The 17544-nt window shown below is 37.3% G+C and overlaps 3 protein-coding genes and 1 pseudogene across 6 annotated transcripts; all 4 read left to right on the top strand.

Moving 5' to 3' along the window:
* The first annotated feature begins 1435 nt into the window (after positions 1-1435).
* On the top strand, positions 1436-3954 carry LOC126601438 (origin of replication complex subunit 2-like; annotated as a pseudogene).
* Positions 3955-5993: 2039 nt separating this feature from the next.
* On the top strand, positions 5994-10023 carry LOC126605152 (uncharacterized). Its single transcript, XM_050272515.1, has 7 exons — positions 5994-6495; positions 7633-7690; positions 7813-7893; positions 8029-8064; positions 8332-8571; positions 8657-8798; positions 9258-10023. Exons 1-7 carry the CDS (start codon positions 6314-6316, stop codon positions 9767-9769), a joined length of 1251 nt encoding a protein of 416 aa, XP_050128472.1. The 5' UTR covers positions 5994-6313; the 3' UTR covers positions 9770-10023.
* Positions 10024-11052: 1029 nt separating this feature from the next.
* On the top strand, positions 11053-13787 carry LOC126601171 (B3 domain-containing protein At3g19184-like). Of its 2 annotated transcripts, none has more exons than XM_050267849.1 (6): positions 11053-11273; positions 11365-11463; positions 11564-11764; positions 12332-12538; positions 12808-12896; positions 13579-13787. In XM_050267849.1, exons 1-5 carry the CDS (start codon positions 11136-11138, stop codon positions 12838-12840), a joined length of 678 nt encoding a protein of 225 aa, XP_050123806.1. In that variant the 5' UTR covers positions 11053-11135; the 3' UTR covers positions 12841-12896; positions 13579-13787. The 2 variants fall into 2 exon arrangements, with proteins under 2 accessions (XP_050123806.1, XP_050123805.1); XM_050267848.1 differs by having other exon boundaries at positions 11057-11273; positions 11561-11764.
* A 308-nt stretch (positions 13788-14095) lies between these two features.
* On the top strand, positions 14096-16700 carry LOC126601170 (B3 domain-containing protein At5g42700-like). 3 transcript variants are annotated; one of them, XM_050267846.1, is made up of 6 exons: positions 14096-14406; positions 14539-14637; positions 14775-15020; positions 15390-15596; positions 15722-15782; positions 16551-16700. In XM_050267846.1, the coding sequence occupies exons 1-5, from the start codon at positions 14263-14265 to the stop codon at positions 15776-15778; spliced, it is 753 nt and encodes a 250-aa protein (XP_050123803.1). In that variant the 5' UTR covers positions 14096-14262; the 3' UTR covers positions 15779-15782; positions 16551-16700. The 3 variants fall into 3 exon arrangements, with proteins under 3 accessions (XP_050123803.1, XP_050123802.1, XP_050123804.1); XM_050267845.1 differs by having other exon boundaries at positions 14098-14406; positions 15722-15778; positions 16546-16700; XM_050267847.1 differs by having other exon boundaries at positions 14118-14406; positions 14775-14978; positions 15722-15778; positions 16546-16700.
* The last annotated feature ends 844 nt before the right edge of the window (positions 16701-17544 follow it).

Below are 17544 nucleotides of genomic sequence, written 5' to 3'. Positions count from 1 at the left end.
CGAAAATTGAGGACAATTTATTTAATTCAAATTTCTTAATCAACTTTGGGTTAATTATAGGATTACTTGGAAACTCTCGGTTCACTTGGAAATTATAGCATATAATATTTATTGGGACGGTTCTGTGTCACGATCATTTTACACAATTTTCAACACATATGTTTATGAGACGTATTTCGTAATGTATTTCAACGATTCAAGTCGTCTATCATTTAGGTATTTCCTCAAATATCATGTCTATCGAAAATCATCCAAATCTGAATCATTAAAGATTTAAGGTTTCTTTGTAGAACCGTATGTGTTCATTTTCTTCACTACGTATGTTCTAAAAAATTAACAATTCAAATCGTTAAAATATATTAAAAAGTGGTTTTCATAAAACCGTGTGTTAAAATTGTGAAAGAAGTTAACTTGCACAACACCCCCCACCCCCCCCCCCCCCAAATATTTAAATAATGTGAAACTATGAAATTGGTAAGACCACAACAAACGAAGTCAACTATCACATTCTAATTAAGGAGTCAACTATCACATTCTATTTAAATAATGTGAAACTTTGTAAGAAGTCAACTATCACATTCTAATTAAGGATTTGATTTGATTTAATTACTTGTTGTCTAATTTTATTTTTTGTTCATAAGATATTTCTGGTTACTGTGTTTTGCTCAATTTTAATTTGGTTATTTTGTTTAATTTTTTAACAAAAGTACAGATTGTTTGAGACAACTTTTGAATTACAAAGTAACGTTCCTAACTACATGTTGCACCAAAATTTTAAAATGTTTATGAGGCACTTTCCAATAAAAACATGAAGTTTTAATTAAAAAATTAACGTGCTTATAGTAAAATCACTTATTGCAAAAACGCCGTAAATGCTTTTAAAAAAGTAGTTTTAAACAAGGACAAGTGACTGAAAAAGAATAGGGCTTACAAGGGGAAACAGTAAAGTGGCCCAATAGTCCAGACTCGGCCCATGTCCAGTTACTCAAAAGAAAAAGGAGTAAATTGTAGCAATGGTCCCTCAACTTTAATCAAATTGGAGCAATAGTTCATCAACTAAAAATTCATTAACATTTGTCCCTCAACTTATCAAAATGTGTAGCTATAATCATTTTCATCAATTTCGTCAAAATAAGTTACGTTGGGATAACCATTTATATAATTACGATCCTTCAACTCATCAAAGTATGTAATTATGATCATTTTCTTCAACTACGTCAAAAATTTTGTCAAAACGAGTTATGTTTGAAGAATCATTGCTATAATTGTGTTAAAGTTAAGTGACAATTTCTCTAGTTGAATTAAAGTTGAGGGACCAATGGTAATAAAATAGTTGAGGGACCATAGCTATACGTTTTGATGAGTTAAGAGACCAATGATAATAAATTTTTAGTTGAGGATCATTGGTCTTAAAGTTAAATCTACAATTTCCTCAAAGAAAAAGAGAAAAATCGCGGGAAAATCAAGAACTGCAGCAAGCAGCTTTACTAGGGCGCACGCCCTCTGAGACTTGATGTGATTTGGGGGCTGCAATCTAGTCGAAATCAAAGCCAGGGAGATGAACGACGGCGAGAACGAAGAGTTTGGGTTCTCCAGAAACTACTTTCTGGCAAAGGAGCTCCGCGGTTCCGGCAAGAAATCGCAGTCGAAGATCTCAGATATCGATATCGTAGACGAACAGGTAATGCTGGGTCGCCTTCAATTCCTTAAAAATTTCCAATTTTTTTTGTTAATTTTGTTAAAGCTTGAAACTATGGCTGGAACTGGTTGCGGCGGCGGCTCAAATCGAACCCAAACACAAGAAAGAGGTGAAGGATGTGATGAACAGTTATAAGAGTTAGTACCCAAAATGGGCTTTTGAGCTGAGGTATTCCTCTAGCTTGTAGATTGATTAGAAATGTTTGAAATGCTGTTATTTCAATTGGGTTTTAAGATTTCTTTATTTCTATTTCGGCATTCACGTTTTTGCGTCTAGGATTGGATAACTCATATGGTTAGGTGTACAATGAAATGAGAAATGAAAATAGAGGTGAAGGATTTTTCATTTTCTAGGGATTAGAAGGGATAAGTTACGAGGCCTCGATATCCCACTAGTTTATTGCGATTGCAAGTGATAAGTTTTCATCATGACTTGTCCATGAACATGCCTTGAATATAGTGAGTTATTCAATTCATGCCAATCCTAGGCACCAAACGAGCCCGTAATGTTCTCATCCAGATGGACTTGCAACTTGTTTTTACTGCCAAAAGAGAACGTATTGATCATTCTGGCTGCATATGCCACAAATTATAGTGCTTTTTTGTACTTGAGTATATAATTGATCACAACTGCTTTGATGCATTCATTCTATAGGCAATATCTACTAATATTTTCTTACAATAAGGAGTTGCGTTATATTCTTTTAACAATTGATTTAGTTGTGGACTTGATGCCTTCTATTTCGAATCAGTTTTTCCGTACATTATAGTTGAAAGTTCTGCTAATGTGTGTGTTCTTGTTCACCCTTTTTTACTGTTCGTAGATGTGGTCTTGGCCTTCTTATGTATGGATTTGGATCTAAGACGGCCTTGCTTGAAGATTTTGCTTCAACATCGTTAACCAAGTATTCTGTGGTTGTTGTCAATGGATATCTGCAGGGAACAAATATAAAACAGGTAATATATTTTGGATACAGTTCCAAAGCATTTTGTGATCGTTCTACATTTGCCAATTGTATGGCTTTACCAGGCTACCAAATGTTTGCAATGTAGGTTGTGGTAGCCTTAGCTGAACTTCTGTGGGATCAATTGAAAACCAAAAGGAGTCCTTCCAGGAGCTCTTCCAAAGCACAACAGCCATTTAATTCCAGATCCATGGATGATCTTCTTGCATTTTTGGTTGGATCGGAAGATACGACAAACGAATGTATAGTATGTGTCGTCATTCACAACATTGATGGACCTGGATTAAGGGACTCGGAAACCCAACAGTGTCTTGCACGAGTTGCTTCTTGTTCTCATATTCGCATTGTGGCCTCTATCGATCATGTGAATGCACCTCTTTGTAAGTCTATTCTTGTTATAACTTGTTATATCGGTTTACTTAGGACATCTGAATTCTGAGTCTCTGACTCGTGTTGGTTCCTAAAATTTTGCCTCTCTGTCTTCATAAACATAGAACTAAAGAAACCGTTTTTTGTTACTCTGCAAAACAACAATATCATATGCCATCAACCTAATCACACCTTCTTTTCATTTAATAGTGTGGGACAAGAAGATGGTTCACACACAGTTCAACTGGTACTGGCATCACGTTCCTACCTTTGCACCGTACAAGGTCGAAGGAATGCTCATTCCGCTGATCCTTGCACATGGAAATACCACCCAAAGTGCCAAAGGTGCTACAATAGTTTTGCAGAGTTTGACATCCAATGCTCAGAGCGTGTTCAAAGTTCTTGCAGAATATCAACTATCCCACTCGAACGAAGAAGGTAAGTAGCTATAAACCCTATACTAACTCTTGGAGCTTTAATCTCTATAATCCAATCCATCCGTTATCTGATAACTTCCGTATTGTTCAGGGATGCCGATTGATAATCTGTACGCAACCTGTCGAGAGCGGTTCCTTGTGAGCAGCCAGCTTACGCTTAACTCCCATTTGACAGAAGTCAAAGATCATGAGTTGGTGAAGACCAAAAGGAATTCTGACGGCCAGGATTGCTTTCACATCCCTCTCACAAATGAGGCACTTGAAAAACTGCTAGCGGATCTCTGTCCTTCAACATTATGTAGATTTTATGTCCTGATACAAGTGGCAATAATCCAAAATTTTCACTCCCGGCTTAAAAGGTGACGATGTATTGAAATGTGCACTAATCTCTTCGTGCTCGAATCATGAAGAAAAATTGACAAATTTGAATAGAGGGAGTCAAATTTGAACGTTTAATAAAAATAAATGGCTCAAATTCAAATTAAGAGTCGAGAAAGCAAAAAAAAAAAAATTGACCGGTATTTAAACGGTTTATTTTAGGGGTGGTTCGGTATGGGATCCCATATTGAAATCCTTTGTCCCGATTCCCAAATCAAATTTTTCGGGAATCCCAATTTGAATACCGATCCCAAACCAAATTTTCGGGAATCCCAACTTTCGGGAATCCGGAAATAGTTTTGGGATTTCGGGACAAATCGGGAATCCCGAAATGGTTTTGGGCTTTTGGACTAAAATTTGACATATTATGCTTATGTAACTCATTGAATGAATTGTTAGATTGTGCAAACATATCAAGCAAGTCTCATTCACATTCTTGGAAGTGATAGATTGTGCAGGCTGGTTAGTCTGAGACTGAGAATCTATTGCATCTCTTGCTAGTTTAAATGCAAATATAATCTCATATCAGGGCACAAGCATTGGATTGCAAACTGTAAACTTTGCTTGAAGGCTCTTAACCTGACTGACAAGCATTGCTACCTTGCACTGCTTTGTTGTCCATTTACCAGTAATCTACATATGTAAAATACATATTTACAATGCCAACAAGCTCCATTTATTGGTGTAAATAGTAAAGAGACTCAAGCATAGTAACTAGCTGATCCAACATTTTTGGTTTCGACATAAATAAAACAACATTGCTTACGTTATATCATGATTCATAACATATTCCATTATCTGTAATAAGTTCAAACCATAAAGTCCATAATCAATTATAAAAGAATAATATATATGTGTATATATATATATATATATAATAATAATTAATAATATATATTTTCGGTTCGGTACGGGATTCCCGAAATATCGAGAAGCTAATCCCGAATCCCGTACCAAAATTTCAGGATCAGTTCGGGATAGCATCCCAAAAATTTTGGGAATTTTGGTTTGGGATCGGAATTTTTTCGGTTTGGTTCGGGATTTTTGAGAATTTTTTTCACCCCTAGTTTATTTATGCAAATGCTGTCATTCAGGGTATTAGATTTATTTATGTACCGGAATATGTAGTTGAAATGAAATGACAAATTAGATGTGTTAGGATTTAAGTCAATAAAATAGCAGCCAAACCGAATGGTGGTGGAAACAGTGCAAGAAAACGACAAGTTATCAAACAACGTTACTACACGGATTAATCTTTCCCCAAACAAATCAAAAACAAAAAAGGGCGATAAAAAATAACTCACAAAATTAGCATCTCTTTGGCGTATGGTCCTATTCTATCCAGTGTGCTTACACCTCCATTCAATAAAACACCGCCACGTGTGAAGTAAGCGTATTTCCATGATTAAAGGCTCAAACTTACAAGAGATTTTTCAGTGTGACTGTCACACAAAGTGATACACCACGTGTTTCTATATTAATCGTGGGTTATGTGTGTTAAAATGTTAATAACGTAAAAATTAAAAATTTTCACCACTTACATAAAAACACGTAGTATACCATCCATATTCCCATCATAACTAAAAATTTCTCCAAACTTACAGGATTTGGCACGCTTTTGGTGGGGAAGTGTGGAGAGAATTTTTAGTATCCTGAAATACAGTCTAGTATAATAAATATTATAAAAAATAGTTGAATATTTGAAAAGGTAATTATAATGGATAAGGATTGTCTGCCCTCTACTTTCGGTGCCCTTCCCGTGCCTTCCTGTTTTGTGTGGTCACGGTTAAGCCATTTCAACATTTTATATTATTTTTTTTATAGATATAATAAGACAAAAATGAATAGTAATATAAAATATTGACGTGGTTTAATCGTGACCACACAAACAGGAGGGCACCGGAAGTGGAGGGCAGACAGTCCTTGTCCAATTATAATCACTTTTATTATGATTCTTTATATACTCGATTGTGTTCCAGACATTAAAAAGTTTATTTTCGTACAAACAATACCAAATGTCTTAATACGCCTCGGTGTACCCACACAATAAGGATATCGAATATAATAATACAATTAATTAAAAACTAAATTTTTTTTTTAACCCTTAATATATGTATTTTCAGTGAACCGAAAAATATGACAGTTTGGACAAATCAGAGCAAAGAGCAAAGCTCTCTCTCTCTCTCTCTCTCTCTCTCTCTCTGTTAAATTAGCGGAAAGTCCAAAAAAGTCCAAAGCTGGCAAAACGACCATTCCCCTGCCCGAAAGTTGCAAGCTTTTTACTTGGGACGGAAACCAGATAATCACACCCTCGAATTTCTTCATCCTTTTGATCGAATTGAACTCAAACCCAATAATTCTCTGCAGTTCCTAGAGAAACCAAATTCGAAAAGTCAGCGTTTTGCAGCTCGAGTTCTGAGAATTCTGCAGAAAGAAAGAGTTGGGTTGCTGGGAGCGGCGGAGGAGATGTGGGGGTTCGGGGGTCGGTGTTATTGGGGAAGGAAGGAGCGGCGGAGCGATGGGGTTGAAGGGATAGTGGTGCTGTTTGCGTGGATGTCGAGCCAGGAGAGGCAGCTGAAGAGCTTCGTGGAGCTCTACTCGTCTTTGGGTTGGAACTCTCTGGTCTGCCACTCTCAATTTCTCAATATGTAAGTTGTTGTTCCGATTTTTTCGCTGAATTGGTGATGTTTTTCCTATCAAGTTTCTGCTTTTACTTTCGTTCCCAATTGGGTTTGACTTGTTTTGGTTAATCTTTTGCTCCCAATTGGGTTTGACTTGTTTTGGTTAATCAATAATCACTTAATGGCTTTTGCTTTTTTGGGTCGTTGGAGGAACTCGGTTGCTTAATATTGTTATTGTGGTTAGTTTTGTGATGGCTGGAGCTAGTTAGGGAATCAATGTTTCCTTAATTGACAGATTTTATGTGAGAAATGTTTTTTGATCCCCACTTTTCCTTGGTCCTAGTCTTGTAAAGTGAGTGTGGATCTCCCAAAATAGAATTACAAATTTTTTTTTTGGAGGGAAAATAGGGATTTCAGTAACATATCTCAAAAGTACGATGGCCGGCATGAAGAGGAGGGGCATCGTTAAAACTTTACCATGGTATAACCACATGGGAAATTCCCTGGTGAAGGAAGAAAAGTAACCGCGTAACAAATGACATCACTTCGGGACTACAAGTTCATCAAAGATACAATCCATAAGCCATGGAGGTCCAACATCCCTCCAAAATGACTGACCCTCCAGAGTGCTAAGGCTATAACAAGTAATTTGTGGAGTTCTTTGAAATCGGGATGCAAAAGTAGTATTTTTGACAGCAGAGTAGAAATTGTATTGGATGAATGTTGTAGAGTTCTTTGATGAATGCGGAAATTTGTGGAGTAGAAATATTATTTTGATGGCTTGCAACTTATTTATACTAGTTGGCGGCATTTAGAGAAACATTCCTGGCAGCAGGCATGTTACAGAGAAAGGAAGAACTGCCTTTAATTGACGAAATTATTCTTTTGTACATGAATGTTTCAAGAAGATTACTAAGTACATCGTTGTTTATATTCTTCCTCCCAGTGATGATATAATTCGCCTTAAAATTCAATCTATAAATGTTTCAAATCTCAATATAACTTGCAGAACTTGCTGAACTTGAGCTATTATGTTTGGATCTTTCTGTTTTTGTGGCTGCAATCAATCAATTATGCATAATTGCTACTTCTAGAATGATGTGGGGCAGTTTGCACGCATCATTTTGATTTTGGACTAATGTTTGATATACATGATTTCTGCAGGTTCTTCCCTGAGAAGGCTACAACTATAGCAACGGATATTCTAAATGAACTTGTTGAGGTCAGTTATAACTTATACCGCAGTTATATATTAATAGGTTCAGATAGACAAAAGAACCTGTTTAATTGATTTTCCTGAGTAAAGTTGACCAATTACCGCTTTCCTTTTTATATGAAATACAGGAGTTGAAGATTAAGCCTTGCCCAGTGGTCTTCGCTTCTTTTTCTGGTGGTCCAAAAGCCTGTATGCTCAAAGTTCTTCAGGTAAACTCCTTTCAGTTCTGAATGCTCCATATTTATTCGTACTTTCAATGTCAAAAGGATTTCACTGGTCATGTAAAGTAGCAAGCATCCAATTGATTGAGGATAAGTATTGACTACGTCTTTCATTTTGTGCAGATAATTGAGGGAACTTGTGAAGCAAAACTGAATCTGGTATACTATTTTATTCCTTTGAATTTCATTAATGACTGACTTATAAAAAATAATGTAATTTTTGTATTTAAAAGACATTGAGGCGTCACATAAGGGGACCAATGAAGAAAACGACCGCCAATCTGATTTATCACTAAAATATTTTGGGTGATCATTAATATTTTTTATGTTAGGGGCAATATGGGGTGTTCCATTTGGACTGATTCTTACAGTTTTGAAAGTTCTATTATCCATAATCTTATTAATCTTCATCTTTTGACCGTGAAGGATGATTGCCGACTGGTTAAAGACTGTATTTCTGGCCACATCTTTGATTCCTGTCCAGTGGACTTTACTAGTGATCTGGGTGCTAAATTCGTTCTTCACCCAAGTGTCCTGAAAATATCTAAGCCACCAAGATTTGCATCCTGGATGGCGCAGAGCATTGCATCTGGGCTCGATGCGCTCTTTCTTAACAGGTTTGAGTCACAACGTGCTGAGTATTGGCAGACTCTCTACTCCACAATTGTGAGTAACTAAGTATACTCCAGGCTGTCCTCTATCTAAAATGTCATTTTGTTCTCATCATTTATTCTTTATGATTCTTATGCAGGGCATGCAGGCGCCGTATCTCATCTTATGCTCGGAGAATGATGATCTTGCCCCCTATCAAGTTATCTATAATTTTTCGCAACGCTTACGAGAACTTGGGGCTGATGTTAAACTAGTAAAATGGAATGGTTCTCCTCACGTAGGTATGCTTCTAAACTTAAACTCAAAGGCTATTTATTGAGAAAGTTTAGGTTCTCCCATAAAACTAATTGGCAATATGGGGAGTAGCCCAACTTATAAGCCGATGCAAGGCCCCTCCTCCCATCAGTATGAGATTTATTCTCAACACACCCTCTCACGTGTGATGGTGGAGCATGTGTGGCTGTTGGGCATCACATGTGGGACAACTGCTCTAATAACAGGAAGAAGTTGGGGTTTCACCATATTGCCATTGATTTTATAGTAGAACCTCAACTTTCTTCATGGTATAAGAGCAGGTTAGCCTACGTGTGAAGTCCAATGGCCACATGTGCTCCACATCACACAATTCTTATTTATTTACATTCTTTCCAAATTCTTATTTATTTACTTTCTTCTCTCTTATCGATAGCACATGTGAATGTACTAAAATCCTACAACTTGATTCATTGTTTCACTCACAGGTCATTACAAGCATTATCCAGTTGACTACAAGGCTGCCATAACCGAACTCCTTGGTAAAGCAACCAGAGTTTATTCCCAAAGAATTAGACGGCTGGAAGGGGAAACAATTGGCATGCAGGCAACACAAGATGAGATCGTTGACAATGAACCAATGAGTAGCCTTACAAAAGCTGCGGGAGGCTCAAATGGGTTTCGAGGAGTCACTCTGGCCTCAAGTGATCACTTCTTCACGCCCGGCTCAATGGAGTACGAGGGAGGTAGAGATATTGGGTCCATGCAAGACGAACGCAAGGAAGGGATAATTCACCTGCCTAACACGCCAACTCCAAGCATGAATGCCCACGGGGTTCTTGGTCAGATCCTTTTCGACGTCTGTGTTCCAAAGACTGTTGAGGATTGGGATATAAAGTCGTCATCAGGTTCTTTGAACGGGAAAGGCAGCTCAATCGCTTCAAGAAGACGACATGCCCCCTTTAATCCAATCAAGTGCATACGTCGCTCAAGATTATAATTTGGCACAAGACAAGAGAGATGAAGTTTGTTATCTTTACTTTTTCTCCATTTCTTGCTTTGTTTCTGGAATAAGGAGGATAAGGTACATTTGGAGGCGGTAAGCCGACGATGATCTCATTCTCCGGCTGAAAAAATGTACGGTGGGTTCACTGGCACTGAAGAAACTTTAGGTGGGTGATGAGAATCGTTGTAATGAATATTAGAGGAAGCTGTAAATCTAGAAAAGAAATGAATCGTATGAGTTTGGCAAAATATTAATGTTTTTTTTTTTAACAAACGATATTATCTTTATAGATAAGTGCGTCAAGCCTCACGAAGGATTAATCTTAAAGTTTCTTATACCAAAATAAATCTTAAGAAAATATGAGTTTGGTCATACTTTGTTCAATGAAACTCAATTTATGTCACTTTGAACTTGAAACTCAATTTTGTCACTTTGCTTGTTTTTGTGAAAAATCAATTATATTATTCATGTGTACAAAATAACTCTAAAAATATTTAATATTTTCAAAATAGTAATGAATAAACAAATCATGTATCTCACTTAGAGTTTAAACAATGAAATCTTGATAAACATTAATCAAACGATAAATTTAATTTTTTCATTTCTAATGTTAGGTAGACTGAATTTATAACTAAATGATGTGTCACTACCAAAAAATAAGTACGGTAATCAACATTAAAGTAATAATCTAATGGTAATGACAGGAAGACTAAATTTGTAGATAAAATTTACAAACTAAATGATATGTCACCAATATGTATGCACACGTTTATCAACACTTAAGTCATAATTCAATTACCAACTTTCACGTTATTTGATTTACAAAATTTAATTTACGCATTTAGTCTCTCTTAGCATTACTTTTATTCCGTTTATCTCAAGTAAACACGCCCTTAAGAACCAATGGGCAACTAGGATTGCAAGTGGTAAAATTTGAAAATTCGAATCTCAACCGTTGGATCGATTTGACGCTAATTGGTTGCGAAGGGAATAGACTATTCAGCTTAAATTCACAGCTGAGTGCTGACCAATCAGCTTTACCTGTGACGCATCAATTACTCAACGAGGTGGGGAACTTGGCAGTCGACTACCGCTGGGTTTTCAAATGTGATGTGATATCCACACATCATATTTTATGTGATATCTACACATCATATTTTACTTCTCACGCACATTTTTAAATTTTTTCCGTCGAATTGAATGAATTAAAGAAGATCAATAAACAGAAATTAATATGTATTAAGTAAAATGGGGTGCACACCCTTTTCAAATTTACAATTTGCCACCAATTTCCTCTGTTTCACCCAAAATTAGAAGGAGGGAGCCCAAGAAAATTTTCTGTTTGTTTCTCGGGAAAAAAATGGTGACGCCTAACTTATCATACGAGGAGTCTCGCCGGCAGCGAATGGAGGAAAACAAGAAGAGAATGGAAGCTCTGAATCTGCCTATGCTTGCTCAATCTCTTAAAAAAAACCCAAATTCTCCAAAACCCTCCCCTGTAATCCCTAAAACCCTCAACCCCTCCTTCTCTCACACAAAAAAAAAAATGAAAAAACGGCCCTCATTCTTCATTTCTCTTTTATTCGCAGATGAAGCGCGCGAAGGCCCGCACGGTGGAGAAGCAGCTGGTGGAGGTGAGGAGGTCCTCCCGGGTGGCAAATCTTCCGACCCCAGTCTACAAAGAAGTGGTGGGTATTTTGATTTTTCCTCTGATTGATCATATGCTTCTTTCCTTTTGTTTTCGAATTGGAAAGTTGAAATCTTTGATGATTTTATGGTTTGTAGAAGGTTGTGGTGGATCGGGAGATGAGGCCCAGAAGGTATTCTACTAATAGACATAGGGATTTGTCGAACCGGGTTTATGCTTCGGATGAGGCCAGAGATGACGCCACTGCGAGAGCTGAGGCATTAGAGTCCGGTTTGGGATCCAGTTACCCGACCATGGTGAAACCGATGCTGCAATCCCATGTCACTGGTGGATTCTGGCTGGTAAATTAGTGTGCTTTATATGATTATCTCACATTTTCATTGTATGTTTCTTCTGTATTCTATATACTTGTTGGTTGGTTGTTAAAAATCTTACGAACTTTGTACATTATCTCGTACCTGCTTCCTAACTGATTCAAGAACTGAGACATTGTTCGATTGACGTTCTGTTTGATGTGAAATTATAAGCTGTGCCTTTTTTGGCTCTAGGATTGGATTGAAATGGATAACCCACTATATTCAAGGTATATTGAAGGCAAGGCAATCAGTTTTTTATTTTGAGGGAATTAGACATGAAAAGAACTTATCCCTTCTAATCCTACCATTTTAGGGGATGGCACAGGTAAGTTTCCTTAATGAGTAATATATCTTCTACCTGCAAGTTGGACACAATTTTTGCATTTCTTCTTTCAGTATACCTTGAATATAGTGGGTTATCCATTTCAGTCTAATCCTAGACACCAAATGAGGCCTACGTGTGTTATCAATTATCTTCAGTATCCTACTTCATAATGTGTAAGTATAGGCGTACTTGCACTCATTCTGTTTAATGTCTGCAAACTGCAACAGGGTCTTCCAAAATATTTCTGCAGCAAGAACCTCCCGAAACGTGATGATATTGTGACTTTGATAGATGAAGATGAGGATGAGTGCAAGGTTATATACTTGGCTGAGAAAAGAGGACTCAGTGGTGGATGGAGAGGGTTCGCAATTGATCATGGTTTGGTGGATGGGGATGCATTGGTCTTTCAACTAATTCGGCCTAAAACACTCAAGGTTTGGTTACAAGTTTCTTGACAAAGTTGAACTGAAATTACAACAGTTTAGTTCACAAACTGCATAAAAGTTTTAGTATTTTACACTTGGTATGGTTAAATGAGGCTGATTCTTTGTTAAGCTCCAGAATAAGTATATTACCTTCAATAGATACCAATTAATTAAACTAGATAAGTTCCCTACATATGTCCATTTGCTGTATGAGACCACCCTATCATCCTGGTTTCAGTGTGTGTTTTTCGTTTCATGTACTCGTATTGTCATTTCAGGTGTACATTATAAGGGTGGAAAGAGCTGAATAGGGATACAAGCTTTAACTATTGTCAATGTTGGGTTTTTTGCGGTCATTGTTGCCGAGGTAAGGTTTTAAGTATCTCTCTTGGCCTTTCAGCTATGCATTGACAAATGGTTGAACAATATGTCATCTGATTTCTACCGCTTCCTCACAATCTAAGACTGCTAGTGATGTTTTCTATGATTTGTAAATGCACATCTCATATGTAGCCTCTTGACCAAGTCATACATTTACTCTTTTGCTTATGGGTTCCCAAGTTCTTCAACATATCAAGCCGAATTTTTGTTCTGCTGCGAGAAAACCTACACAACTGTGATTTAATTAACTGTAAGCTAGTTTCAGAGTTTGTTCTTCATATGCAAACACTACGCAAGGCAGTTGTTTGCATTTATTTAGTTAGAATAAAGACTTCTCGAAAGTTTTAAGACTCGTAAAATTGATCACATCATTGAAGTTACATGAGCATTCATGATGCATCTGTCTGTGATATACGTAGAAACGATGTATCTTCTAAATTCAAATGCGCTCAAGTTGCTTGAATGGCATACTAGGATGCATGTACCCGAAGTTGCCTTCAGTTTTCCAGTAACTGAACGAATGGCTTTCTTCCTTGTTTGCCTCTTGGACTTGGTTGCTTTCTGAATAATGTTGTTGGCAGTTTTTACCTCATTAGCGTTCAAGCGATTTTGTTCGTCTTAATTCTCCTGTCTTCTCCCTCACGCAGCTCTTTTACTTATTATTGCAGGTGAAGCAATCGTGTGCAATCATATTTTTGAATGTTCTCCGGTGTCCCTTTTAAGACCTGTATGAAGAACCCACGAAACGAACAAATATGAATGAACATCCGATTTACTCTTATCTTTCCCGTTTCTCTGCTTCTATATTTCTTCAACTAAGAACTAAAAACTTCTCCATGGAAAGTGGCAAGCAATACAAGCAATTCGCTTCACGCAAGACTTTTCAATTCTTTAACACCGACAAGCGACAAGCGATGACTAAACTAAAACTTCTAATTGTTTGATTGTTGCATCGGGATAAACTTACTTAGGTTTAAATGTCTCTGTGTCAGTATTTTAATCTAATCACATGCGACTCTAATTGTACCAAAAATGCTGCTGCATTTCACCAGATTTACATGTTACTAGGTCGATGGTAAATTTGAAAGTTTGAATTCACCACTTTAATAGTAATTTTAATGGAGGTAAAAACAAAATATTTACGAACTCAAAGAAAAAAAAAAGAATAAATATTTACTGCTGGGTGCAGACCATTTCTCAAGGCAGTGGGAACCCAACGGTCGACTAGCAACGACTCTTTTAAATATTCACACTTTTGCCACCATTTCGCTTCATCCTTCCACCCAAAAACCAAAAAAACCAGAGAGAGACAGAGAAAGTCCGATAAAATTTTCTGTTTGGTTCTCGAGAAAATGGTGACGGCAAAGTCTAAATTGTCGTACGAGGAGTCTCGCCAGCAGCGATTGGAGGAAAACAAAAAGAGAATGGAAGCTCTCAATCTGCCTATGCTTGCTCAAGCTCTTAACAAAACCCCAAATTCTCCCAAACCCTCCCCTGTAATCCCTACAACTCTCTCTCTCTCTCTCTCTCTCTCTCTCTATATATATATATATGTACACACACACACATATAAATATATTTCTCTGTAAACAGACTTCACATTCTGCCTATTCTTCCTGTATTTTCAGATGAAGCGCGCCGGGAAGCCTCGCACGTATGAGGTGCAGATGGTGGAGGTGAGGAGGTCCACTCGGGTTGCAAATCGACCTGCACCCGATTACAAAGAAGTGGGTCATTAAATTTTCCCTCTACTTGCTCAAAGCTTCAGTCTTTGGCTTTTGAATGTGTATTTTTGAGTAGGGTTCTTCTGGGCCTCTGGCATTGTATGTAAAATTTCAATTTTTTATGTTATGGTTTGTGACAGGTTGTGGCGGAGCGAGTAATGATTCCGAGAAGGAGCTACTCCACTAATCGGCATAGGGATGTGGCGAACCGGGTGTATGCTTCCGATGAAGCCAGAGCCGCCGCGATGGTGAAAGCCGACGAATTAGAGGCCAGTTTGGGATCCGATCACCCGACACTTGTGAAAACAATGCTGCAATCACATGTCACTGGTGGATTCTGGCTGGTAAACATTATTCTCATCTTTTCACTGTATGCTGTTTGTCTGGTATTGAATTGTTTATTAAGAAAGAAACCAACTGTTTTGAACAACATTTTCAGTTTATTTGTGTTTTATATGTTAGAAGAATGTAAAGTCTCACATCGCAAAACCTGACAAAGTAAAATACTACATGGAATGAATGGTTTCACTACCAGTCGCACCGAGGCTTTTTGTATAAAACCCCACACCCGTTGCACTGTGCATGTGATTAAGTTGGTGTGACTCGTAGTGAAACGCTATCTCCCTCTCCGAAATCTCAGTCGCTAGACAATGTAGCAATGTGCTGTCGATGAAGAAAGTTGTATTTGCTCAGTATATGTCCAAAGTGCTGCTTCATATTGTGTATGCAATCGTGTCTTGTATAATTGGCAACAGGGTCTTCAAGTCAGCTTCTGCAAGAACCACCTCCCTAAGGGTGATGAAGTTATGACACTGATCGATGAAGATGGCGACGAGTACCCGACCATATACTTGGCCCGAAAAACAGGACTCAGCGGCGGATGGAAAGGATTTGCAGTTGCTCATGATCTGGTGGATGGTGATGCATTGGTTTTTCAATTGATCCGGCCTACGACGTTCAAGGTAATTGACAAAGCTGCATAAAAACCTTCCGTATTTTGCACTTGAATTTCCGATAAGTCAAGTAATCTTCTTTGTTTTCAAACCAGTTTTGTTTAAAGTCTAATGTACTTGTATAATCTTCTCAGGTGTACATTATACGGGTGGAAAGACCCGGACAGGCAAGCTCAGAAGGATCAACTTAGGTAATTTAATTATGACCATTCTTGTCGCTGTCGAATTTACTTATTCACGTGTTATAATATATCAATCTACGAGTTATAGCATGATTGGACAATATAGTTGATGTTTCATCCGCCAATGGTATACATGATGTGAACTTGCAAATGTGTGACTCTATTCCTTTTGTCAAGTTGGTCGGTAAAATCGTTAATTTGAATGATGTGAACTGATGTGGTGTAAGAATATTAGTTAAACAAATAGATACATGTGTTACAAAATTCCTTAGCTCATTTGTGATGTCTTTATAGGAACACCAGATGTAGGGGGCAGTTAGTACATCATATAAATGAAACAAGTTCATATGCGAAGGGACCACAAATGTGATGCAACTGTCTGTGTTTATATAGAAACCATGTGACCTTCACGCAAGTTATTCAATTTATTATGGTTTAAATTGTCTCTTTCAAACATCCATATATGTGTCCTATTTTTGTCTTCCAATGGCTTTCCTTGTAGAGATTTTACTCATCTTAATCCTCTTATTTTCGAGAGATTTGTAACTATCTCCGGTTGTATATATGCATTGTTTATCTCTCTTATTCAGTAACGAGAGATTGGTAAAAATAGATATACAACCGGTTACAAGATAGATTCTCTATTTTTACTCGCGAGCTTCGTATCTATCCACTTCTGTACACATTTATAATCCCGTTAGTAAAACGAAAACGCAGTTACAAAACAAATTATATTCACTTTTCACTTTCTCACTCGACCCTTTTACTTTTTGCAGGTTAAAAGAGTAGGGGGAATGGAATGTAGAGAGTTTTATATGTAAATTTTGCAATGAGCTCCGTTTGTTGCATTTTGTGTAACAGAGATATATATGAACCCCATGACCATGATGACCCAATATATGAATGGACAGAAGCTTTTTCTTATCTTTAATTCCCTTCTTTCTCCACATATATATATATATATATATATATATATATATACGTGATAAAGAAGGACAGCTATATTGCATGTTATGGGTATGTGGGTTCAGAGCCTATGAAAACTTTTCCATGGCAATTGGCAATCAATTCAAGTTATTGACTTCATTGCCAATCACACCACAACCCCAAGAAAACTTTTCCATGGCAAATGGCAATCAATTACTTTAGGGAACTTTAACGTGGAAGGATTTTCGCACGCCTTTTTCCTCTTCTAGCTACTATGTACTCACGGGAGTATATGTACGGAAATAAAATCATTTTTTCTGATTGATTATATCAGTAATAAACATTTGACAATCATATTACAGGAAAAATCGTTCATCTAAAATTTAACGGTTGTTAAATGTAATAACGATTTAGACTCAGAGTTTTTCCTTCAAAAATGAGACTATTTGGCATAAAACCAAGTTATTTTCATTTAATTGTTTTGCAATTTCTACAACATGGGCAAGCAAGCAAAAGACTATATTTAATTTAATTTAACTTAATTTAATTTGCTAAGCTAAAAAGCTTTGGGCCTTTCCAGCCTGCCAAAAAAAAAAGCAAATAAATCGAACATGCCTCTGCGTCCGCGTAACATGTGTGAATGATGGAGCTGTGATCGTGTGCAGCCGGATTCACTGAACGAAGCCGAATGAGCCACTGGAATCCCAAGCTGCTCAAGCTTTTGAGCCGATCATTATTAATGTAAAAAATAATATATGTATTGGCGTGCCCGATTAATTGACTTGCCTTTGCGCGGAGTTGGTTTTAGTTAACTGGCGCCGAGAATTCCGGACTCTCCAGGTGGAGGG

Source organism: Malus sylvestris, chromosome 15, assembly GCF_916048215.2.
Source record: "Malus sylvestris chromosome 15, drMalSylv7.2, whole genome shotgun sequence".
Classification (NCBI taxonomy): Eukaryota; Viridiplantae; Streptophyta; class Magnoliopsida; order Rosales; family Rosaceae; genus Malus; species Malus sylvestris.
This window is presented reverse-complemented; position numbering and strand designations above follow the sequence as displayed.

Coding starts and splice junctions, on each gene's coding strand:
- LOC126601171 (XM_050267848.1), top strand. CDS start 11,136: ATGGTGACGCCTAACTTATCATACGAGGAGTCTCGCCGGCAGCGAATG. Junction 11,464..11,560: donor CCCCAGTCTACAAAGAAGTG/GTGGGTATTTTG, acceptor TATGGTTTGTAG/AAGGTTGTGGTGGATCGGGA. Junction 12,539..12,807: donor TTCGGCCTAAAACACTCAAG/GTTTGGTTACAA, acceptor TTGTCATTTCAG/GTGTACATTATAAGGGTGGA.
- LOC126605152 (XM_050272515.1), top strand. CDS start 6,314: ATGTGGGGGTTCGGGGGTCGGTGTTATTGGGGAAGGAAGGAGCGGCGG. Junction 8,065..8,331: donor GTGAAGCAAAACTGAATCTG/GTATACTATTTT, acceptor TTGACCGTGAAG/GATGATTGCCGACTGGTTAA. Junction 8,572..8,656: donor AGACTCTCTACTCCACAATT/GTGAGTAACTAA, acceptor ATTCTTATGCAG/GGCATGCAGGCGCCGTATCT.
- LOC126601170 (XM_050267846.1), top strand. CDS start 14,263: ATGGTGACGGCAAAGTCTAAATTGTCGTACGAGGAGTCTCGCCAGCAG. Junction 14,407..14,538: donor ATTCTCCCAAACCCTCCCCT/GTAATCCCTACA, acceptor CTGTATTTTCAG/ATGAAGCGCGCCGGGAAGCC. Junction 15,597..15,721: donor TCCGGCCTACGACGTTCAAG/GTAATTGACAAA, acceptor TAATCTTCTCAG/GTGTACATTATACGGGTGGA.